Raw genomic sequence first — 26,150 nt, 5'->3', positions numbered from 1 at the left:
TGACAGCTCTTACAGAGCAAGCCCTGGAAATATTACCTACCCAATAATGTCAAGACACAGGCGAGTATCGCTATCAGGGCTCCCGTACTAAGGCCGGCAGGTAAGACGTAGGCCTCCGCATTGCAGGTCTGGGCTATGCCGTCGGCATCACAGTCGCAGACACGGATAGTGAGTGTGTTGGTGCTGCTAAGTGAAGGGGATCCACTGTCCACGATGAAAACCGGCAGATAGTAGACTGATTGCTCCTGTCTCCTGAAGCCATTTCTCCTGGTTAGTATTGAGGCTGTGTTATCTAGGTAGGATAAAGAAAGCAAATGTGTAACACAAGATTTCTGATGGAATCTGTCTCTCCAAACTAGTTAAGTCACTCTGTTTACTTAGATTCTTTAATTAGGGAAAGCTCTGGAGTTGCAGATCTTTTTTACTCAACAATTTCCTTTGAGTTCCTTTGGACAGAGAGACATATTCCTGGTGTAATACATTTTTAAGATATTTATGTTATTCTACACAGTGATAGCCACAGAAGTAGTTATAAAGCAAAACCAAATATGAAAATGTTTATGCATCACTTATTGCATGAAGTGCAACTTTGTAAAAACTACCCTAATAATTAAAAATTAAAAAGTAAACATAAAAAATTCAAACCATATACTTATAGAAAGGATAGTAAAAATTAAGAGGTTAAATATTTTGGAGGCATCATCATATAGCACAGATAAAATTTTCAATCATTTCTTTGACAAGCTTCAAGCTTAATATAGAAGCAAGTAAAATAAACCACTTTAGCTTTATTTAAATTGAGTACATAGAAAAGGACATTCAGAAAAGGAATTGTTATATAGTTTTAGAAAATTCTATATTAGTGTTCATAGTTACTGCATGTATATAAACATTTTATCAGTGATAAAACAGGTCATTTGTGCTTAATTTATATTCAATATTCTACATCAGCTAAACAATTATAGTAATTATAAATTTTTAAAAGTGATGAATAAGTCTCTACAATATATTAATAACTGTGATTTCTATATCAGAAATAGATTTTTTAACTGTTAGCAATTTTTTCAACTAACTTGTCTTAACCAATTAGAGAATTTATGGGATTCTTAAAATTTATAGCTATTAATGAAAATATAAAGGAAATGAAGGAAGATCAGGACCATAGTTTCATTCAGTGTGCTTGTGTGTATATATTCCAAACTGTCAAAAAAGATTTTTATCCAATGATGGCATGAAAAAATTAACAATACTGTAATGAAAGAGCAAGCTGAAATCTATTCCATCTCAAATAGCATAAAATAGCTAGCTCACACCAGACTGCAGAAAATATATTACATGCAATTATAGATGAGAAAGTATAATAATAAAACTGACTTTCAGATTCCATCTGGCAGGCTTTTAAAGAAACAAATATTTTATTTAAAAAAATATGAATTTGAAAAGTTACTCACTGTAAAGACAAACCTGGAATTGTTGAAAAGTATTGTCTTGAGTATGTCCCTACACACTTAATAACACACAGATACATGCCTTTGCTTCCTACCAACTCAGATGTTATATGTGTCTATGATTTGATACAAAAAGTTTTACAAAGTTGTTGATTTGTAATCTAACCTGACTGACATCACAATACACACACACACACAGTGAATTGAGGAGCACAAGCTGAAATGCCCAACATGTGATAAAAAAACCCCTACATTCAGAAAAGATACCATAAAATTCATCATGTTCTATATTTGCTCCCTAAGCAGGAAGACAACATGAGAACTGACTTTCTCCCTGTTTGTATGTTTTCCTGCAGGGTATAGGCAGGGGAACTCTGGGTTAGACATAGACAAATTTTCAGTTGTGCGGCAGTGTGGATGTCTTATAAATGCAGACCTTTTCACATACATGCAGTACAGCAATCATGGTGGTATTGGATGATGACACAGGGGGATATGTTTATATTCTTCTTGTGAAGGTCATAAATTCCCCTCTCTGTGTCTGTTCCACATGAATCCAAGTTGTTAGAGCCATCCCTTCCAACTATGATTAAGTCCAAATCTGGGGTTACCCACATAGAGAATATGCTTCCTTTTATATTACTAAAGGGACAAGATAGTGTTCCCATTAAGTGGAGAATGAGATCAGGAAAAAAATATTATTTTCTGATTGAATTTTTGAGGCCAAAGTGGGATTTTGTGCACTAAAGAAGGTGGTGGCCTCAGGCAAAAGTCCTCATAACATCCATCTTTTGAAAGCAAGTCTTTTTAGACAAGCCAGTATTTGACTAGCAAATCTATTTCTATATATTTTCCCTGAAACCAAATTCAGATAATAAATCTAAATCAGAAAAAGAATTACATTTTCCACATTGTTGAAGAATACTATTTTCTCTTTATATCAATTTCAAATGCCTTTCTTCTGCTAAAATAAGTATAGTGAATGAAAACACTTTGAAATATATGAATTCAAAATTAGATAATAAATAGCAAGTTCTCATGCTTTCTTTAAAAGTTCTTATAATTTTCAATATATATATTATTAAACAAAACCAGAATCTACTTATAGATATTTGTAAAAATGTTTCCATAATGACACTTAGGAAACTTCTAAAAGTGTTTACCTTTGCAGCAAGAAAATGTGGTTAGGCATATGGGAGAGTACTTTTGTTATTTTTTATTTTATATTTCTTAGCATCAAGAATAGATCATCATTTTATTCTTATTTGCATGGATTACTTTTATGTTTATGTAAAAACAAAGAATAATGGATATTATTATTGAAAATATTGTCAAAGTTGATTTATGTTAAAGTGTGTGGAGTCATTATTTTTTTAATGTTTCCAGTTGTATCTATGTAGTGTATCATAGTACTTATTTAGGCATTTAGCTGGCCTGCAACATATTAGATTGTTTGGATAATGAACTTGTTATACAAATAAGGAAGCAAGTGTCTGGAAGAAAAGAGAGAGATCTGACTTTCCCTCCTATTTGGCTTTAGGCCTAACATGATTTAAATAGCAGCTTCTCCTTCATGACAGCAAATCCATAGATAAAAATTACTTGAGGGGCTCATTGCCCTTTAATTAATGTCCTTGCTGTTAAGAAAAAATTCATAATCAGCATTCTTGAAGGCGAAAAACGTGCTTGTTTAGAGAGTCTGTACCTGCTGCCTCCACCAGAGACAGTAACACCTTACCTTTGTTATCTTTCAATGAAAAGTTGTGATTATTTGATGCATCCGTCGTTAAGCTGAAGTAAAATTGGTGTCCATTGGATGGCTCATCTTTATCAACTGCACTGATTTTCTGGATGACCTAGGGATGAAAAACGTAAAATGTGAAAGCCTATTGGTGCGCTATACTAAGTTTTCTGCGGCAAGACAGAGCAATTTACACCTCTAATAAACACCACCTTCCTGGATGAGCTGGGGGAGAGGATCAGATGTATTAATATGAACCCAATCTAAAAAAGGGCTATGAAAAACAATTCCTGCCCTTTTCAAAGTTCATGCTTGCATTTACTTTTGTGAACCTGAGAAATAAGCTGGACCAATTGATTAGACATCCCAGTAAACATCACAAGACAACGAACAATGGATGAACAAACCAAACCGAGATTGAACTATGCTTAATTCTTAGAACTTCAAGACGTTTAAACCCTGCCTTGTAATGTGGGAAACAGCCCAATCAAGCTTAATATGCTATATTTCTCCTTAAAGGAGTCTAAGCTCTTAGCCATTTAACAAGTCTTTTACAATGTTTACCTTTTCTTCCCGAGGAATTTTCATCACCCCAATTAAACCAAAATTTGAAAGTTCCTTTAATATTAGTTCATGCTATACATCAAAGTGTTAGCTTTGCTGAAACAAGCTGATTATATTTTATATTAAAGCTGGAAGAATTTCAAAGGCAACTGCTGCTGGATATTTGTAAAAAAATCACAAACTAGAAGCAAGGTGTTCTGAAAACTCTTACCTGCCCTGGCTGGGCATTTTCACAGACAGTGGTCTCATAGTCCATGGCAAATTCAGGGGCATTGTCATTAATGTCAAGTATAGTAATGGCCACATAGCCTCTTCCTACTTGAGATGGATTCTCTAATAAATAAGAAAATGTCTTATCATTTGATCTGATAGATAAGCTGTTATTCCACTTCCATTTCAATCCATAAACATATATTAGAAACAATTAGAATCCACCAAAAATGTTTGCCTCTCTAAAGCACAATTCTAATAATAAAATGACCAAGCCCCAAATGTAATCTGGAATCTAATGCTGTATTCTTTAAAGGAAGCTACAGATAATCTGATCCAAATATACATCCATATTTATGTATATGTATATTATTTGTGTATATATACACATGTACATATATGTATGTATATGAGTACATATATATGTAGTATTTATATGTGTATTTTTTAGTCCCTGATAATAAAATTGTTGAAAGAAGAATGAACAGTAAACCATGAATTTCAATATTCTTTGATGCTTGAGCTCACATTTGTATGAATAAACATACATTTATTTTATAAATAGATGTATAATATCATACATGCATATACATTAAATATATAATATGCATATATGCACATAATTAAGCATTCTTTTTTCAACAGTTTTTTTATCAGGGATAAGAATATCATAATATTCAAATCTGGGTATCTTGGTTGGAGATCAATTTACTAATTATTGTAAGCTATTTCACCAATTCCATATCAGCATAAACAAGAAATATAAATTATGACCAGAAAAAAAGAAGCCCTCTGAAGATAATCCAGGCCCATTAATTTTTAGACATCTCTTTTCATTAATTTTGTAAATATTAGCATATAAAGACAGTGACTATAAATATATGTCAAAGCTTAGAAATGTGGGATATTCAAGTTTTTGTTCAATTCAAATAAGCAAATAATATAATTCAAGTTGAGTTTACAATCTCATGACAACCTGTTCTCCACTCTCACTGTCCTCTAACCTAATTCAGTTTGAAACCTCACGACTTACGGCTCTCCATTGCAAGGACTGTGATATTATGAATAGCATTTGTCTCTCGGTCCAAAGATTTGGCAGTTGTAATAACTCCACTGTTGGCATCAATATTGAAGTATCTCTCCAAGTCTGTGTTTCTGTCAATTGAATACCTAATTGAACATTAAAAAAACAACACTTGTGTTGTATTATAATTCGCTAAAATTATTTCATTAATTGTGTACCCAATCCTGCTGACTTCATGATTTGTCACGTTAGTAACATAAATACATGGCTTAGTTGAAACTTTACCCACGTAATAGATGGTTTATAACCTGCATGCCACTAATCTGTTTGCTTTTCTGTCAGACAGTACAAAATGAACACCGTAGTATAGTATTCTTCACAATGTCTTTGAATATGTCATTATAGCTTATAGCTTCAATTATTGTCAATCAATTAGTATTATTATTGATTATTATTATTATTATTTTGACTACTGAAAACCATTATAATAGATTTTGTAGCCCTGTCACTGTTATAGGTCCTTCTAAAATGAAATACATGTAGACATCTTATTCACTCACATATACTTAGTAACATCTTCTGTTTTGATACCACCAACTGGTTACTAACTCCCCCTCCCACTTTTTTTTGGTGCTTCTTACTCGGGGGCCTTGATCAGGGTTCTAAAGACATGTTTCAAAGTAGAATCCCTAAAATTACACAAATAGTTTGGCATATAAAAGCCTTTTCTCAAAATATCTGTAATCCAAACATCAGTAAAAAATTACTGCTCTACTTGTATTCTTATTTCATACTATTATTTGTCTCCTACAAAATTTATCCTCCCTTCATTAATAATCATTTTCAAATTCCCCTCACAGTGTTTCTAGTTGGGTGAAAGAAAAGATATCATTTAAAAATAAATAATTAAGCAAACAAAAGAACAAACAGAAATACTAAATACTAACACACATCCACTTTGGCATGATAATTAGTAACTGATTCAACTATACCTATGTTCCATCAAACATACTGGCTTCTCCATTATGTTCTCCAGTGATCTGTTCCTCTGTCCCAATTCATTCATAGATTCTTATAAACATACCCTTGGCTTGTCAGTTCTCATATATGCACTACTGCTGAAAACTACTTTAAGCATCTTATTCTCGGTTCACCACCTCCCACCCCAGCAATTTTTCATCCTGATAAAAACCTACAATCTATTCATGCTAGCAACATCTTCTCAATATCAATTTGCCTTGATAACCTCACATCTCTCATTATTATCACTTCCACGTATATGCATATTGCATTGTAATACCTCCAACTTAGTGACTTAAAAAACAGTACTCATTTAATATATTTTATATTTTTTGCAACAAGAATTTGGGGGTGCATTTGTAGGGCACCTCCTCACTCTTGACCTCTCAGAATGTTGCAGTCAAATGTTGGCTGGGTCTGCAGTCATTTGATGACTTGACTGAGGTTCGAGGATCCAGTTCCAAAGTACCTTTTTCACATGGATGCCATGTGCATGGCATGGATGACTAGTTGGTGCTGACAAGTTGGCTGCTCTGAGTAACTCTCTCTGTGTGTCCTCATGGCAGGACAGCTAGCTTCCCCCAGAGCAAGTAATTAAAAAATATATAAGAAGATGAAAGCTGCAACACTTTTATGACCTAGCCTTGGAAACAATGCACCAACAATTCATTATATTCTATTGCTCATGTAGGGCACTACGAGCCAACTTGAAAACTGAACACCCAAAGCTAGTAGGCTTTTAAAAAAATTGCATTGCACAGAAAGATGATCTGTTACACAGTAGCTTCAATATGCTTTATCAATAAAGAATAAACAATGAGTGTGAACTCATTAATGAGTTTTATGAAGCTGTCCATTGTACCATTTCTGAAACTAAGGTCTAAACATAAGAAGAATCTTTCCAATGTTCATTCCTGATTCAGAGTGTAAAGCTAGGCTATCTAAAGTAATGGATTTATACATCCCTTTAAACAATTCTCAAAAGAGATAATTCACAATTTTAAAATTTTATTTTACCATTAATATTAAAATAACAGGAATGTGGATTTTTTGGTGTACTGTTCTATGAATTTTAATGCATATGTGTGAATTATACAACCATTGCGGAAATCAGGATACAGAACTGTTCTATCACCACAAAACTTTCTTGTGCTATCTCTGTGTAGTTACAACCTTCCCCACCACTAAGCCCTGGCAAACACTGATCTGCTAGCTAACACTATCATTACATCTTTTTGTGAATGTCATCTAAAGGGAACCATATAGAATGTAGCCTTTAGGGACTGACTTTTTTTCACTCATTGTAATGACAGATTTATTCTACTTTTGTGCTCATTTTTTTTAAATGCACAAACGAATATATGACAGCATGTTTACTCATTCATTCATCTGTTAAAAGATATTTGGGTTGGTTTCAGTTTTGACAGAGTTACTATAAGCATTCATGTGCAAATTTTATTTCAACACATTTTCTCTTCTCCAGGGTGTGGGATCACTAAGTCACATGGTAAATATGTAAGAAACTGCTGAACTATTTTTCAGCATTGCTACATTCCCATCAGAAATATATGAGAGTTTCAGTTACTCTACAGTCTCCTCAGACTGTGCTTTTAATTTGCGTCTTCCTAATGGCAAAAGATGATAACCATACTTTCATGTGATTATCTGTTATACTCATATCCTTTCTGGTGAAATATGTGTTTAAGAACATTGTCCATTTTTTAATTTGGTTGTTTTATTCCATCATGTGAAGTTTTGAGAACTCCATACATATTTAATACAAGACCTTTGTTGGATGTGTAATTTGAAACACTTTGCTCAATATCTCAATATGTAGCTTATCTTTTCATTTTCTTAAGAGTACCTTTCAACAAGCACATGTTTTTAATCTTGATGAAGCCCAATATATCAATTTTTTTTTCTTTTAATGATTTTCCTATTGTTCAAGAATTTCCTATGTTTAAGAAATTTTTGCCTAACCCTAGGTCATGAGTATTTTCTACTATGTTCTTCTTTAAAATATTTATAGTTTTGCATTTTGATGGAAGGTGTAGGTCAGAGTTCATTTTTTTTATATGATTGCCCAGTTGTTATACCACTTGTTGGAAAACCCATTCTTTTCCATTAAATTGCCTCTGCATCTTTGTAAAAAGTAAATTGACCATATGTATGTGGTTTCATTACTAGAGTATTTATTCTGTTCTATTGATTTATATGTGTACTACCCAACTTTGTCAGTACCACAGTGTCTTGATTGATATAGCTGTATAATAAGTGTTGAAATCTGATAGACTAATTTCTCAAACTTTATGCTTTCTTTTCAGAATTGTTTGGCTATTTTAAATCTTTTGTGTTTCCATATAAATGTTAGCATCACTTTGTTCTATATCTCTAGAAATAACTGCTGGGATTCTGATTGAGATTTCATTAAATCTATATACTAATTTGGGGAAAACTGATAATTTTACAACGTTGAGTCTTCTAAAGCATGAACATAGTACATTTCTCTGCTTGGCTTTCCCTGATTCCTTTCATTAGGGTTTTATAGTTTTCAACATACAGGTCCTCTATAGATTTTGTTAGATTTATATCTAAGTATTTTATTTTTTGAAGTTATTGTAAACTGTATTTATATATGTAGTTGGTTTTTAATTGTTCCATGTTGATATATAAAACTATAATTGGTTTTTGTTGTATTTGTATTCTGCTATCTTGGTAAATCACTTATTGTTCAGGGAGTCTTTTTTTATTATTATCATTTCCTTGGGATTTTCTATGTAGACAACAATCATACCTTCTGAAAACAAAGACAGTTTTATTTCTTCCTTTCCAATCTGTATGACTTTTTTTTCTTTTTCTTGCCTCATTGCACTTCCAATATGATGATGAATATAAATGATGAAATACATATCTTTTTCTTGTTTTTGAACTGGGGCAGGGGAAGCACTGTATCTTTCACCACTGATCATAATATTAGCTACATTATTTTAAATCTCCTTTATCAGGATGAAGATGTTCCATTCTATTCCTAGCTTGCTAATAGTTTTTATCAGAAATAAATGTTACATTAGCCAATACATTTTTCTATATCAATTGATATGATTGTGTGATTTTACTTCTTTATTCTCTTAATATGGTGAATTATTAACTAATTTTTAATATTAAACCAACCTTATGCTCCTGGGATAAAGGATACTTTATCATGGTGCATTATTCTTTTACATATTATTTGATTTATTTTTCTAATATATTGTAGAAAATATTGGTATGAGGGCTCTTGATTTAAAGTTTTCTTTTCTTATACTATGTTTACCTGATTGCAGTAGTAAGGAAAATGCTGAATTCGTAAAAATGTTGCATTGTGTTCCCTCTCATATTTTCTGGAGAACATTGTATAGACTTGATGGTAATTTTTTAAATATTTTATAAAATATGACAGCGAAACCATCTGGACTTGGATATTTCTTTTTCAGAAAGTTTTTAACTACCAATGTAATTCATTTAATAATTATAGAATTATTCATGTTATCTACTGAGTTTTGAAAGTGTACACCTTAAAAAAAAATGATCCATTTCATCTAAGTTGCCAAATTTCTTCTAAATTATAAGACTTACATGGGTAGATTTGTCTATTGTATTCTCTCATTCTCTTTTTTTATGATTGCATCATCTGTAATAATATTTTTTCTTCTGTTCCTAATATTTATAATTTGTTCCTGCTCTTTGTTTTCTGTCAGTGTTTATAGAGTTTTGTCAGTGTTTTGGTTTGTTCAAAGAATGAGCTTCTGATTTCATTGATTTCTGCATCATTATTATTTGTTTTCAAATACATTGATTTATGCTCTTATCTTTATTATTTTTGTCTTCAGCTTGCTTTGAATTTATTTTGCTAATATTGTTCTAGTTTGTACTCTAGGCCAGGGAATGATAGAGGGAAAGTAATGGTAAACTCATCACAGGTTTGAGATAATTTTAGTAATGATCTTTTTCCCCAGACTGCCTGATAATACTTGCTTTTGAGGGTCTTGAATAGCTTCATTCAATCCAGGTTTGATAGCTGCATTTAATGTGAGAGACAGGGTAGAGTGTGCTTACTTAGAATAGGATTACATACATGTACATATATATTACACATATGCACATATTTATGTAGGCAATATATATATATATTTACTGTTATGTAAGCTTTATCCGATGATAACAATTGATATGAATGTCTGATAAGAGGATTATAATAATAGCCACACACTCATACATCAATTGAGTCAATACTAAAACTCTGAATTGTTCATTTTGTCAAATCTCTACATTAATAAGATAATCTTTGCATATTGATGAAAAAGCAGAATCTAGGATCTTTAAAGCAAAAAAGCCTTAAACTTGAAATAAATATGTCTATATGAGTTCCTATAATTCCCCACAAGGTTAAGTCAATGACTAAAACACTTGCCTCAATTATCAATAGTCTCAAAGATTCCAGCATTAGAATAAAGGATATTGAAATTGAGAAGCCATTTACTATGTTAAATGTCTTCAACAACTGTTCACCTCATAGAAAAATTACTAATCATTTAGGGATCTAGTTATAACTGCAACCTTTATATGTTTGGAAGAAACGTGGGTAACCAAAGTTTCTATAATTCAAATATTTGTCATTTCTAAATTATAAACTCTACAGCTTACATTTATAAATTGTGTGTATTTGTTAATAGCTGTAATCCCCACTTAGATCTCACTAAATAGCACAGCCTTGTGCATGCACACACACACACACACACACACACGGTTATATATGGTTATATACATATATATATGAGACAATTTGTGATTTATTATGATTTCCCTATGTCTTACTTTTGTTCATTTATATATTCAGCAATTATTCTTGAGCATCTGCAAGTGACACACTCTATTTCAGGAAAGACATAAACAAATATTTTTTTAAAAATAGCAACCTAAATAATAAATATTTAGGAGGGAATGAAAAGGTTCTATGCTAGAGTATAATGAAGGAAATCAGGGCAAGCGTGGAGAGAGAATGAAGTATTAGCTTAAGAAGAGACAGGAGACTTTGGCAAGGCCAAGGAGTAGACAGACCATCCTGAACAGTCCTGGTCGTTATTATAATTCTTAATAAGGTCTTGGGATCATCCAGTATTAAAGGAGTTACTTATTTTCTATCAGTCCCTCTGGATATGCAACTAACTGGAGCTGATATATGAAGCATTAGCTAGTATATAAAGTTCCGTGAGGAGAACAATTTCTTAGCCAAGAAAATTATCTCTGAATAGTAAGTATTAATACATTAGTCTAAAACAACAAATTTTATGGTTTTCACGATACCCACACATATACTTTCTTTTCTCATTTTTAGTGGCTGTTACATTAATATGAGTAGCATTTTGGAATAGAGTACTTCTCACAAAATTGATTTCTGCTACTTTTCAAATTAATCAGTCTTATTGTTAATACTATTTTTCTGTATGTTACTGGCTGGCTAAGTTTCTTATAAAAATCATATGTTCACAAATAATTTAGATTTAATATGTAGAAATGTTAGGTAGACAGTGAGGGATTCCAGGCCTCCTAGGGATGGAAGTGGGTGTTACTGCCTTGGTGCAATTGCCTCACCTGGGAAGAAGGACAAGGGTGGGCCTCAGGCCCCCATCTCAGTCCTGCCCCACCCTAATCCTCTCCCCAGCAACTGCCATACCTAGGGGAAGAGGGAACACCCTACAAATCTGTCCATCAGAACTTAGCATGCCAATTACAAAAGAATGCAAGGACTCTCTAGCCCATGGGCCAAGCTGCATAGGTACCATAGAGTCTAGAAACTGAACTAGAACAACCCACATGTGTAGTTAAGAGTCAGGTCATGCAACTCTCTACTGTGCAATCAAAGTGGTTCCATGGTGACATCTGAGCCACAGGGAGGTCCCTATCTGGGCACTATGAAACAAGACTGAGACCATAACCAATGCCCTCCTGTTTGGCCCCTTCCTTTTGCTCTCCCTTTGCTGTGACAATGGGTCTAGAAGTCATCTGTGGCATATGTATCATGCTCTGTAAACCTATATCTTGCTCTATAATCGTATCTTTCTCTCCTCAATAAACCTCATTTTCATGCTTGCCTTATTTTGGCGTGTCTGGTCATTCTTTGGCCATGAGCATGCTAAGAACCAACATTTCAGGCTGAAACCTGACAGAAATATATATATGTATACAAGCAACTTAAAAAATACACATTGAATTATTCAAATACCCCAAATGTGTCCAAACTAGTCTCACTACATAATATAATTTCTGATATTATTTTATCACTTTTTATCTGTGTACATACAATACCAGGATGCCAAAGGAACCCAGTTAAATATTATCCAAGAATCCTTGAATATAAATGTAAACATATTTCTATATTTGTTAGAAATGCTGAAAATCATGTGTATTATTTCGTATTTACCCATCTTCATATCTGATCTTATTTGTAATAATATCGTGTTTCAACTCATTGACTACTTTTAGCATAGGGACTTTGGCCAAAGAAATGAATTTTGTGATTTTATAATTTAGCAGTAGACTCTTAGGGTGTAACTAAATAAAACATAAGCATACTTTGCATAATTTGATTTTTTTGGCTTGTCCAAACCCTGCCATCTCTCAAAGCCCTACTTATGCTGTCACTCCTTGAAATGAAATCTCATGGCCGGTGAACTCAGAGTGATTCTTATTTATCTCACAATTTTCCATGTTACATGCAGTGCTGGTATTTTTACTCTTCACATTGCTTAATTTCCATGGGATCTTTTTACTTCATCCAGATTGTGAGTTCCTTGAGGTCAGAGAAAATGTTTTATTTATCTTTGTTTTCCTATCAGCATCTCCCCCTGTGGCTTGCACAAAGCAGGTTCTTAATAAATGTATGTTCCGTCATTGATTAGTCTGCCAATGCTTACATGAGAAATGAGTCTAGAATCCTTTAGACTGCTCTTGCATTTTTTACCATCTTGGATGAGAAAGAAATAAAGTTTAATAGATAAAGCCTGATATTTAGTATTCAAGGCTAAAATGTATATAAAATAATAAACAATTACTTAAAAAATAACAAGGCAGAAAAGTATTTGCCCTTCCATTATCCACTTTTGCTTTACAAAAATCTTTTTTATTGTTGCTTCCAATTAAGTGATCTCAAATATCACCTAATTTCTACTTTTGGCTTTGACTGCAGTTTTAGTTTCCATATGGGAAAAGAGGAAAGCAAAGTACGTATGAAATGGTAGTCTAGGTAAGCTATCTGAAGGGTGGGCAAAGTATAAAAGAGACATAATACTCAGAATGGTGCTATCAATCATGGGGTTTGGAAATGAAATACATAGGAACATAATAATAGGGAATTTCAGTACTCCACTGACAGAGCTAGAGAGGTCATTAAGGCAGAAAATCAACAAAGAAACACTGAATTTAAATAAGACTCTAGAACAAATGGACTTAAGAGACATTTACATAACATTCTACTCCAAAACTGAAGAAGAGACATTCTTCTCATCAGCACATGGAACATTTTCCAAGATAGATCACATGTTAGGCCACAAAATAGGTCACAGAAAATTTGAAATATTGAAGTCATACCGTGTATCTTCTCAGATCATAGTGGAACAAAACTAGAAATTGATTCCAAGAGGAACTCTCAAAACTATAAAAATGCATGAAAATTAAACAGCCTGCTGCTGTTCTTTACTGAAATCCTAAGCAAAAAGAGCAAATATGTAGGCATTACATTACCTGACTTCAAATTATACTACAAGGCAAGAATAAATAAAACAACATGGTACTGGTATACAAATAGACAAGTGGACCAATGGAACACAATAGAAAGCCCATAAGTAAAGTAAATTCCTGCAACCAACTGATCTTTGACAAAGTGGACAAAAACATACATTGGGGAAAGCACACCCTATTTTAAAAAGGGTTCTGGGAAAATTGGATAGTGTCATGCAGGATAATAAGCCTGGATCCCTATCTGTCACCATATACCACAATTAGCTAAAGATGGAGTAGAGACTTAAATGTCAGACTTGAAACCATATAAATTATTCTTGACATTGGCCTGAAAAAAGAATTCATGACTAGGACCCCAAAAATAAATTTAACAAAACCAAAAATGGATAAATAGATCTTAAATAAATGAAAAACTTATGCATAGCAAAAGATATAATCAACAGAGTAAACAGATAACCTACATAATGGGAGAAAATATTTACAAGCTATACATCTGATATCCAGAATCCATAAGGAACTCAAACAAATTAGCAATAAAAATAAATAAATAACCCCACTAAAAGTAGGCAAAAGACATTAACAGACATTTTTCAAAAGAAGAGAAATAAATGGCCAGCAAACATAAAAAAATGCTCAACGTCACTAATCAGTAGGGAAATGCAAATCAAAACCAGAATGAGACACCATATGACACCTGTCAGAATGACCATTACTAAAAAGTCAAAAAACGATAGATGCTGGGTCTCATATGGTGAAAAGGGATGCTTAAACACTGTTGGTGGAAACATAAATTAGTACAACCTGTATGGAAAATAGTATGGAGATTTCTCAAAGAACTAAAAGCAGACCTACCATTCTATCTATTACTAGCATTCCCACTACTGGGGATCTACCCAGTGGAAAAGAGGTCATTTTATAAGAAAGACACCTTCACCCATATGTCTATCACAGCTCAATTCACAACTGCAAAAATATGGAACCTAAGTTCTCACAAACTGATGATTGGATAAAGAAAATGTAGAGTGCACACACACGCACACACACACACAAAATGTAACGGAGGTCATTATTCTAAGTGAAGTACCCCAGGAAAAAAAACCAAGGCTTATGCTATCTGGCACATTTGTGGTTTACAAATATTCCAGTGCACAGAAAAGTGTAATCTTAGAAATGATTTATGATCACCACATTAAAAATAGTATAGTCATCCATATATCCTGAAATTTTTGTGTAGATAGGGAAATAATGAATATGAGTTCATTCCTTAAATAACTATTATTCTGTACCACCTCTTTACTAGTTTCTTTTAATGTCAGGCAAAAGAAAAGAAAAGGAAGGCACTAACTAAACTAATTATATGTATGAGTATTTTTAAAATGTTGAGATTTTAAATATTTATATATATATATATATATATATATATATATATATATATATATATATAAAATCAACTTATTACCTAAGGGAGGAAAGAGCATTATCAGTTTTTCTTAACCAAGAATTATTGTCTAAATTATAAATACTTTTCATGACACTCTATAGCCAATGTCAAGACTTAGCTCAAAAGTTAGCTCAAAAACATTTACCATTCTTAAAGATCATTTAAATCTAAAAGTCTGTGGTTAGCTTATAAGTTGACCATATCTGAATATAAAACAATTACAGTTTTTTTTACATTATAGTCTTTGTAATCAAAATCAAGCCTTCACATTGAAAAATTAAGTAAGTGTCTTATGAGCCCAAATTAAGACATATATTACAATGCACATTTTCTTTCAAGTACATTCTATTTATAATGTTAACTCAGAAAAATAAGGATTACACTCACACATAAACACATGCATACACACAAACAAACATGTAAATATTAGATTATAAATTATAGATAAACAGTGCAAGATGGAATGCTGGTATATTTTGAAATGCTTACATATCATCATTGTGTTAGTCCTAAAGAGATTATTTGGTTTTAACAATGTGTCTGGCCTAGATACAAGACAACTGAAAGTATATTTTTAATAGTCTTTATACATAGACAAGGTACTCTTTTATTTTTATAAGTAGAAATAATAAACTAAACAAATATATACTAAGTAGACTAATATAAAAAATTTGTTTAAAAATTTATCTTTAATTTAAATTGTTGATACAATTATTTTTCTAACATATGCATTTATCCTGCAGCAAGGACATGCATCACTTCGGTTTTGAACATGGTTTGCTTAAGAGGCTCAGGATAATTAGTTGAATAGAAATATCCCCCCTGGCTTGTGGATAACAATGCAAGCCTAAAAATATGGCTACGTAATAATGGCCTTGGATGACATTTTTGAATTAGTAAAATGTTGTGTTGTTCTGATCCTGTTTCGCCTCTGCTGCTATGACCTGATACATATATAAAATGGGGTTTTATGTGTTATGAACAAAAAAGCATCTTAATAAAAAAACAAAGTTGTGAATGAAGGCACATTGATGTGAACTTGTAGAAGAGGAGAGCAGTGGGCTTTTACCTCACAGGGCTGTTGGAAGAATCTGGGTCATGAGCCGCCACGGTGCCAATGATATTCCCAACTTGGGTGGCTTCCGACACCTCCATGGGGTACAAGGGTGACGAAAACACAGGGGGCTCATCCACATCTTCCACGATTATCTTCACAGTTGTTGTGTCGCTGAATGGCCCCAAGCTTAGAAAGCGAGGGTCGGCATCTTTATTTGCAGCTTCTATCCGTAGTGTGTAACTTGTTTTGACTTCAAAATCTAGTTCCTGTAAGGCAAGTTATTAGGAAAATTAAATTAGCAATTAAATAGTCTGCAAAGCAGAGCTTTTTCATTTATGAATGTCAATAAACATAGAGGGGACTCTGCCATGAAAATAAACCATCAGAGTTCAAAAATAATAAATAATAATGTCAATCAAAATCCCTGCTGCTCTTCTGGCTCATAAACAATGCTAAGTGCTTTTGAACGAACTTAATCCACTCTGCTGCTATATGTCACATGGACAGACATATGTGGGTCTTTAGAATATTATTTGAAAGAAAACTGATCAAATTTTAAAACCTTTCCAACAGGGACATCAATGTAATATTCTTCCACCATGTAATTTAACTGCACGACCCAGGGGTGTATATTAAAAAGGAAGAAAAATATAACTTTCCATTGAGTTTCTCGCTTAAAAGGTCAGTGACTTGGGGGACTACATTAAGATCCTGAGTTTTCCGCTACTCAGAATGTAGCTTCAGTAGCAGAATTGCCATACTAAAGTTGTCCAGTTTCAAAGCAAACTCAATTCTTCCCGATAAAGCACCATTTATGCCTTCATTATTTCTCAATCAAAATACAGTATATCTCTCTTTGTTTTAGACAGTTGACAGTTATGCTGTAGATTTCTTTATTTTGCATCTAATTTTCCAAGAGGATTAACATGTTAACATTTTCCTCAAAAATAGCTACCAAGTTAAACCACATAGGAGCTTAAAAAGTTTGTAAGGGCAATTAAATGTTGCGTTAGTAAATCACCATCTGTGAAAAAATAATCATATACACAACATGTAGAAGTTGTGACAGTAACACTCTTCTCATTACAATGCGTAGAGAGTAATAGCTTTTTATAACTTTCAATTTCCATTTCCTCAACAAAAAACTGTCCCAAATTACTTTTTATATTTAATAATGTGTGGGGCAAAGGCAATATATGTAACCTAAAATTTGTACCCCTGTAATATGCTGAAATAAAAAATAATTATCACATATTATCACATATAACACATACTTTACTTAATTTTCAATGTTTAACAAAAAAGCATTAAGAAAAATGAGCTAATATGTGATGCTGAGAATTTTAATTCAAATTCATTCACTATATGTGTGTGTGTGTGTGTGTGTGTGTGTGTGTGTGTGTGTGTATGGGCATATGTATGTGTATATATGTAGGCATGCTTATTTTCCAACTCATCCTGCAAAGGATGTGATGGTGATCAGAATAAATAAAACAGTCTAGTTATAAAATAGGATATATAAACACACACTACACTATATATAATACATACTGTACTGTATATAGTGTATATATACAACTTAAAACAACATAAAATATAACATACATATATTCATATATACTTTGCATATAAATATATATACACACACTATATATGTGTGTTTGTACATAAATATTGCATAAAGAAATCCCATGGTTCATCTCTAGATAATACAAGGAGAAAAATATACAAATTAATAACAAAATAGGTTTACAATATCTAGACCAGAGAGGACTTACTGATATGTTTATTTAACATTTGTCTCATCCACTAGATTGTAAGTCTAGATTGTTTTGTTCATCACTATTATTCCCAGTATCTATTGTTCTTTTGCTAAACAGAAAAGTCTCAGTAAATTCTTAAGGATATTTTTCTTTAATTTGGGAGAAAAAAATAAAAAACCTAGAACGCAGATATCCAGGAAACAAGAGCCTTAAAATTGAACTATACCTTTGACCCAGAGAATTGTGATAGCCAAAGTAGGAGATGGGGAAAGAAACAATCAGGTATATTGTTTTTCTTGACCACAAAACACTTCATAAAATTGCTCAAGGAAAAAAGAAAAATATTTAATTCTTATCTGAGGTTTCATATAAAACTGTTGGGGCATGTAGTGAACAGTGCCATAAACAGCATTATATCAACAAATTCAGTGATTTTTTTAAGAGGCTGCCTTTTTTGTTTGTTTATTATTTAAGACTGGGTCTAGCCTAATGGCCGCATGCTTGTTAACTTAAGGAGAGAATCACAACCAACTACGGAAACATTGTAAAACACACTTGGCCCCTTCCAAGAAAATTCTGATCCAGCAGGTCCAGGATGAGGCACAGTATTTGTATTTTTAGAAGGCTCAGCAGGTAATTCTGATATGAGTCATCTTTTAAGAAACCTGGCCTAATCACTAAAATTTTCTTGGGCCTGTACATAAAATTCAACATTTATTTGGGAAACTTATAAGAATAAAGCAAAACATACTTATTTACCTAAAAACATTTACTGAGAAACCTAAACATACTCATAAATAGTTTGGATAATAACCTTTTTAGTTTGTTCTTATGTTCTTTAGAAAAATGAATAATTATAAGAGAATTCTTATATTCAAATATTATGCATCTATATATAATAGAACTTGTTAAAAACTGCTATTTGCCAACTTTTTTCAAATGAATGCAAAACCACAACCTTTAAGATACTTGTTCAAGTTTTCAACATTACCAAAAGGGAATATTTCTGTATTCAAGTAAAAGTTTGTTTCACTTATGAAAGAATAACTTAAAATTTACTGTGGAAACAAATGCAATTATTTTATAGCAACTTGTTTTTTTTAAAATGTGTCTAAAAGGCAGCAACATGAAGTATAGACATCTGGATGCTACAAAGTCATAAAGAAGCACAGTATTATGCATGATGATTGGTTGCCTAAAAGCTATTATGAAAATAAAGCAATAAAAGAATTGATATGAAAGGCTATGAATCAAGATTACAGACAAAAGGAATTGCTATACAAAATTATTTTCAAAACACATCAGAATAAGCCAGAGATCTAGTTTTCAAAGAGAGGAATTATGTGATGAATAGGATTGTTAAACATATGAAGAAGATATTTTTGCAATAAAATTTTAATTTTTATTAGTCTTTCTCATTATTGATTTCTATATAAGTAATATATTCCATAACTATTAGATTTAATTATTAGGGCCATACTTGTACAATTTAAAAGAACAATTGAAGAAAGAGGAAAAGGAAAAGGAAAAAATAAAAGTAATATCTATATAGATTCACTTCAATGTTTGAAACTACATATACATGGAAAGTGTATGTAATTGGAAATTTAAACAAAACACTATTCACACTGTAGTCCACAACATTAAATAATATGTGAGATTAATAAGATGCTGGAATCAATTAAGAGTCATATGGATCCAAACAAGCAAAGCCATAGAGTGATTCTGTGACCTCTGCAAAATGCTTTTTCATCTTTCAAGTGACAAGTGACAACTATGTTAGAGACACTGAAAGAGAGAAGTAGTGTGTTTGGTATATTAGTTCTCAAATTATAAAATGGGTTCTCTAAATTTATTGTCATCAAAGATGATGAAATTTAGGATAAAAGAAAAAAAAGAATTATATCTAAGGTGACGGTCTGCACACTTTTTCTGTAATGCAGAAGATAGTAAATATTAGATTTTGCAGCACATACGTTCTCTGCCATGTGTAAACAATGGTTGTTTCCGAATAATAATTTATTTACAGGCACTGAGATTTAAATTCTATATAAATTTTATGAATCACAACATGTTCTTCTTTTGATTTTTTTTCCCAATCATTTAAAAATAGAAAACCATCCTTAGCTCATGGGCTGGACTATAACAGGCAAGTAGTTGTTTGACACCCCCTGACTTAGGAACCCACAATGGTAAGGCTAACATTCAAGGCCTTCTAGGATGGGTGTCTAGCACACTTTGCCTGTTCTAGGACATATCACCTGCTGCACTTCTTTCTCATATAACTTTGCCATTTCTCTTACTGAAATCTAATAGAGACTATTAACTTCTTTATAAGTGTTTCCATAATCCTCTTATCTATGTAATAATAATATCTGTTATATTAAGAGCTAACTACAAAGAAGGAGTTTTATATAATATTTAGTATTCCTTTTTAAAAAGTACAGGCTTAGTATTTGTTTTGGTCTGAATATTTGTGTCCCTTCCAAAATTTATATGTTGAAATCCTAATTCCCAGGGGTATCATTAAAAGTGGGGGCATATGTGGGTGATTAGATTTTGAGTGTGAAGTCCTCATGAATGGTATTAGTGCCCTTACAAATGAGACCTCAGAGAGCTCCCTCACCCCTTCTGCCATGTGAGGACACAGTGAGAATAAAGCAGTCTTATAAACCAGGGAGAGGGCCCTCACCAGAAACCAAATCTGCCTTGATTTTGGACTTCTCTGCCTCTAGAACTGTGAGAAATAAATGTTCATTATTTAAACACCCAGTATATGATATTTTTGTTATAGCAACCCAAATGTACTAAAACAGTATTATTAATTGATGTGAAAATTAAATAGCCAACAGATCTAGTGAAAGTCCAAAAGGTCCATGTTTAAGGGGCAGAGATGCAATGTAAACTTATGGCCATATATGTCCACAACCCATTCCATTTCTGCTCCAGCAAGCACACATTCTTCAAGTCTTAAGGGCAACTAGGGCCTCATACTGTATTATATTATCACATCTAGGTATTTGCCTGCATCATCAATATCATGGGGTTGTTGTAAATTATTTAGAAATGTATAGCACCTAAAATAGTGATGGAGGTAGAGTAATCACTGTATAATATTTGCTGAGTTACTATTACACTGTTATTATTAGTACCATTATTTCCTGCTAGATTATGAACAAATGGAAAGTAAATACTATGTCTTTCTCATCTATGGTTCCTCTCTGGCACCTAAGTCTATGTCTTTGGCAAAGTCAGTTGATAATGTTCATTGTTGAATTAAAAAAAAATGACTATCACAAATAGTGAAGTCTCAGTAGTACCCCTGCCTTTTTTAGCTTTTTCAATACTAAAGCCTAAGTTAAAAAGATCTTTAATTCATTTAATAAAATCATTGCACTGCACTTTTTTATTATAGCTTTCTGGTCTGTAGCCAAATATACTCTCATTAAGCTCAATGGCGACCTTTTAGATTTCGCACCTTTGGCCAATGTTGTGGTTAATGTCTCAGGAATTGATCCCAGTTAAATCCTCCTGGAAATTTTCTATTTTATTTTTTCTAACCACACCTTGGTACCATCAGGGCTGGTTTGTGTGTGTGTGTGTGTGTGTGTGTGTGTGTGTGTGTGTGTGTGTTTGTGTATGTGTGCATGTCTACATATTTAATGTCTTATATTTAACGTTGACTTTGTTCAAAAGTTCTATGACTGTTTGTCATCTCTAAAAGCCTTTTTTTCCCCTGGAGAATCCAGCTATTTTTATAGATCAAAACATATTCTACAGCTTTCAATACCCTCCCTATTTCTTGATCAAATAAATATAAATCTTACTTTTCTGCTAAGTTAATGTTTTTAAATGAGACCATACCTGTGGAAAAATAACCCTCAATTATAAATTTCCCTTTATTATAATTTTACTCTAAATAAATTTACTACCCAGATCCTTAAAAGTGACCTACCACCTTGGATATACGGTATCACAGCAAGAATAAGTCTATACATTTAAATACAAGGATAAGAGTTTTAAAGTTATTCCCCACATACTTTCCAAAAGCAAAACACATCGTCTTTATTATTCACAACTCATCACTGCCCTTATTTTCTTATTTCTCTGGGCCTTGACCAAGAAGGCCTTACTTACTGTTTTCCCAGCTTGAGTAAATTTAAACAGGTTTCTTCCTGACTCTAGGCTTCTGGCCTCTCTTTTCTTAGAGCATTTACTTTAGAAAACTTGTAATTGTCAATCCTTTTTCTGCCCCTTTGAGATGTAAATCTTTTTAAAAGCGTCTTGGCATTTTTACAACCCAGGACTGTCTTCCTCAAGGGCTCAGGAGCCATCCCTTTGAAATGTAATCATCAGGGAAGACAGAGCCTCTATCTCCTGGTTTCTGTGGGAGGATAAGAGCCTAACTTCAGCAGGAGCCTTGATGCAAGTTGTAAAACTATCTCCTGTCATGAAGACACAATGAAATTTACTTTTCCATTGGTTAAAACCAATTATCAAACACAGATGTCCTACAATACCACTCACCCTAGCCCAGCTCTCAAAAACTCTCAGTCCTTTGCTTTAGCCAAGTTGAATTTAGACTGAGTCTACTTTCTCTTCTCTTTTACAATAATAGCCTTGAATAGATTCTTCCTTACCTGTTTAGCTTTCTCCGGTGTAATTTTTGCTTTGACAGCTACAAATGATTTTAGTAGCTATATTTGTATATTTATATTTAGTAGTCTTTGTCTTGAAATTTTTGTGAATCATAAAACTATATCCAGATTTTGGCAAGAAATTATTTTTTATAGAGAAGAACATAGCAAAAAATAATATATGAAAAATAAGTTCTATATTCTATTTAGATGCACTCTGTTGATGCATAAGAGATCTATGGGTTGAGGGGGAGAATCACTCGGGAGGTCTTGTCAGCTCTGTGTGTCCTCTGTAGGGGGACTGACTCTTTCATAACTGTCTAACTGCCCTAGATTTTGAGATTGTTATAATAGGACCCCAAATTTGTTAGTTTTACATACCTACAATAGATAACAACTATTTGAATATAAGAGAGGTTCACTGATTTCTGAATGAAGAAAGGAAAAAAAAATCTAAAGATATAGAAATCTTCTGAGAAAATAGCAATGTAAATGTAAGCAAATTTGGAATTAGCAAAAGAGATCACTGGGTGTCTCTATGTTCATTTTATATTTCTATGAAAGCCATTACTTTAATTTTTCAAAATTATGCACTTTAGCACATCTATCAGGACAGTACATGACCAGACATTCATATTTTACAAAAAGACTATTGCCAGTACATAGAAAGTGCCTAGTGTTCTAAAGGTAAATTGAAAAAAAAAGATACTATGAATAATTTCAGGAACAGTTTGTATCTAAAACATTAATTTATGCCAAGATATTAGGAATAAAATAAGAATATAAATATCAGGAGTTATTATTTACAACATCTAGCTACAGAAGTTTCCTCCAACTTTCATAAGTACTTAAATTAACATTTTAAACTAGATGTAATGAGCCAAGCCCTGAATATTAATAAAAAAAAATTCAAGTGTCTATTCTAACATGCTATCTCCATTTTGCAACAATTCTTTTTCTATATCTATGACCACCAACTAAATGCATAACACATTTCAGATTCTTAGTTGGACTTACCTACAAACAGCATAAACTGCTCAATGTATTTCTCATTAATAGTACATATTTTTATAGTCCTTACCATGTGCAGTTATTACTCTAGAAGTTTCACAATATTAACTCATTAACTTCTCATAACTAATTAGTTTTCACAACTTATTATATAATACAGGTTTTGACAGATCTTTTAGATATTTCTGGTAACAGAGTCAAGGAGAGTTTTGAGTTTCTTGCTCATAATCACATAGGTAGTAACCTTGGTGTTGTGACTGTAGCATCTGAGCTCCCACAGATTAATAAAAAATATCAGAATAAACTCGAACCATGAAGCAGATAATCTAAAACAAAAAAGAGTAGAAGGAAATGACAGAATGATGACAAAAGAAGAAATTAGGACAATCCCTATAAATTTGATGTAGAAATAAGCAGTCTATGTTAGAGCGATGAGTTCCAGAGACAGACAAGTCGAGTGCTGTTCTCATCAAAATGTCCACTGCCATGCTATATTTTTTAAATTGAGTACAGAATGCCTGGCTCAGCCTATCCGGGTTCTTATCCATACTTAGTTAATGACTGTCTTTGTTTCTCTCTTTTGTTCTGTTGTCCGGATCAGCTTTTGCACCCACAGACATGTTTCACTTTGACTTCTGCATTGACTTCCTACTGCTATGGTAACAAATTGCCACAAACCTAGTGGCTTTAAAAAGCATGGATTTATTATTTCATACTTTTGGATGTCATAAGTCTAAATAAAGGCGTTGACAGGGCTGCATTCTCTTTGGAGGCTTTAGGGGAGAATCGTTCCGATTTCTAAAGGCTGCATGTATTCTTGGCTCACAGCCCCTTCCTCCATCTTCCAAGCATTATCAGTCCAGCCTCTGGTTATGCTACTGCATCTCTGCTTTCTAACTCTGACTCATTCTGCACCCTTCTCCTAAGCAGGCTTGTGATTATACTGAGCCCAATCAGACGATCCAGGATAATGTCCCCATTAAGCTCCTTAACTTCATCACATTTGCAAAATTCCTTTTACCATGCAAAGTAAAATATTTATAGATTCTGTGGATGTCTTTGTGGGAAGGGCACTATATACCACAACCTCCTACTGTGAATTTAGGTAGTCTGCTTTGATTTTATAAGCATAAAGTAGAAAAAAATCCTTGCAAATGATGTTTTTGCCCAACATCTAAAACCTGGTTGACATTATAGCTCAGGCCAATTCCCTTAGTATATCAAGGTCTGTATTTTCCAGCATGCACTACGGACTGCACCCAGTGACTCCCATAGAGGGTTGCACACATTGTGTGGGAAGCTGAGTCCATATTATGACCCAAAGACAACTTAGCATATGTTTACCAGGAAACCTTCATCAAACAGTGGCAAATATTGACTGATCTTGATCAATACAATTACTTAGTGAGTTAGGCTAATATAGGAGAGAGGATGATGGTAGAAGTTAGCAGACCTGAGTTTCAGTATTGCCTTTGCTATTTCATGTAAGTGTAACCTGAAGGTTCTTTAGTCTCTCTGGAGCAGAGCTGGGACTCAAAAAAAATTTTTTTTTTTTTTTTACTTTCCCTTTGTTCACAATACATTATTGTTTCTCTTTTCTCATGGATTTTTGTCCTCAGTCCTTGAATCTGGGCTGTCTTGTCTCTTGCTTTGATCGATATAAAGTGGCAAAAATAATGCTCTGTCAATTCCAGATATAAGCTTCAAGAGACCATACAGTTTCTGTTCTTGCCATTCTTGGAACAGGCCCAGGTTAGCTACTGGATGATGAGAGAGGCACATGTCAGGCCCCTCCTGTCCGGACAGACAGACAACACCTCTGCAGAGGCAGAGCCACCAAGCTGACCAGCAGCTGACCACTGATGTGTGTGTGAGCTCACTTAAGACCAGCAGAAAAAATAACCCTGAGTGAGTCCCAGCCAAATTGCTGATCTAAAAAATCATGAGCTAAAGAAATGTGTTGTTTTAAAGAACCAGGCTTTGGGATGATTTATTAAGCAGCAGTACTACTTAGTTGATACAACCATGGAGAGGAGGAGGATGAGAGGTGGTGACTTCAATTTTTGATAGGTGATGGCAGCATATCAGGGAAAATGACCTTAAATGACCGAATGACAAAAAATGACTTAAAATAACAAAATTAAATAGTGGGGAGATGTTAGATTTAGACATGAGAATTTCTTTGAACTCAGCAAGAGCTCTAGTCCTTTGACTATTCTAACCTTTTCCTTATCTGTTATGCCCTGTCTTTATTATCTAACACAGATTTCAGGATCCATCAATTGTCTTTTCTATTGATAATATATGCAACTCCTTTTATTTATCTAAATATGAATTTTTGTTTATTCACTTGGTTGATCAGTTCTTTTTCACTCTCTTACAATAGCTTAATTCTGGAAGAATACAATGATTTGCCTTCTCTGAGTCTTTCTCTGCCATGCTAACAGATTTTTCAGTT

At 33.1% G+C, this 26,150-nt stretch overlaps 1 protein-coding gene across 1 annotated transcript in view; it reads right to left on the bottom strand.

Moving 5' to 3' along the window:
- Positions 1-26,150, bottom strand: part of CDH7 (cadherin 7) — a 113,036-nt gene that overhangs the window by 11,674 nt on the left and 75,212 nt on the right. Inside the window, exons 7-11 of the mRNA XM_045527430.1 lie at positions 16,294-16,547; positions 4,997-5,133; positions 3,965-4,086; positions 3,187-3,304; positions 41-292 (exon numbers count right to left, since the gene is read on the bottom strand). Coding sequence (XP_045383386.1) covers positions 41-292; positions 3,187-3,304; positions 3,965-4,086; positions 4,997-5,133; positions 16,294-16,547 — 883 coding nt within the window. The remainder of the gene's footprint in view (positions 1-40; positions 293-3,186; positions 3,305-3,964; positions 4,087-4,996; positions 5,134-16,293; positions 16,548-26,150) is intronic.

The sequence above is a fragment of the Lemur catta genome, chromosome 16, assembly GCF_020740605.2.
Source record: "Lemur catta isolate mLemCat1 chromosome 16, mLemCat1.pri, whole genome shotgun sequence".
Lineage (NCBI taxonomy): Eukaryota > Metazoa > Chordata > Mammalia > Primates > Lemuridae > Lemur > Lemur catta.
The sequence above is the reverse complement of the archived record's forward strand: the minus strand, read 5'-3'. Positions and strand labels throughout refer to the sequence as shown.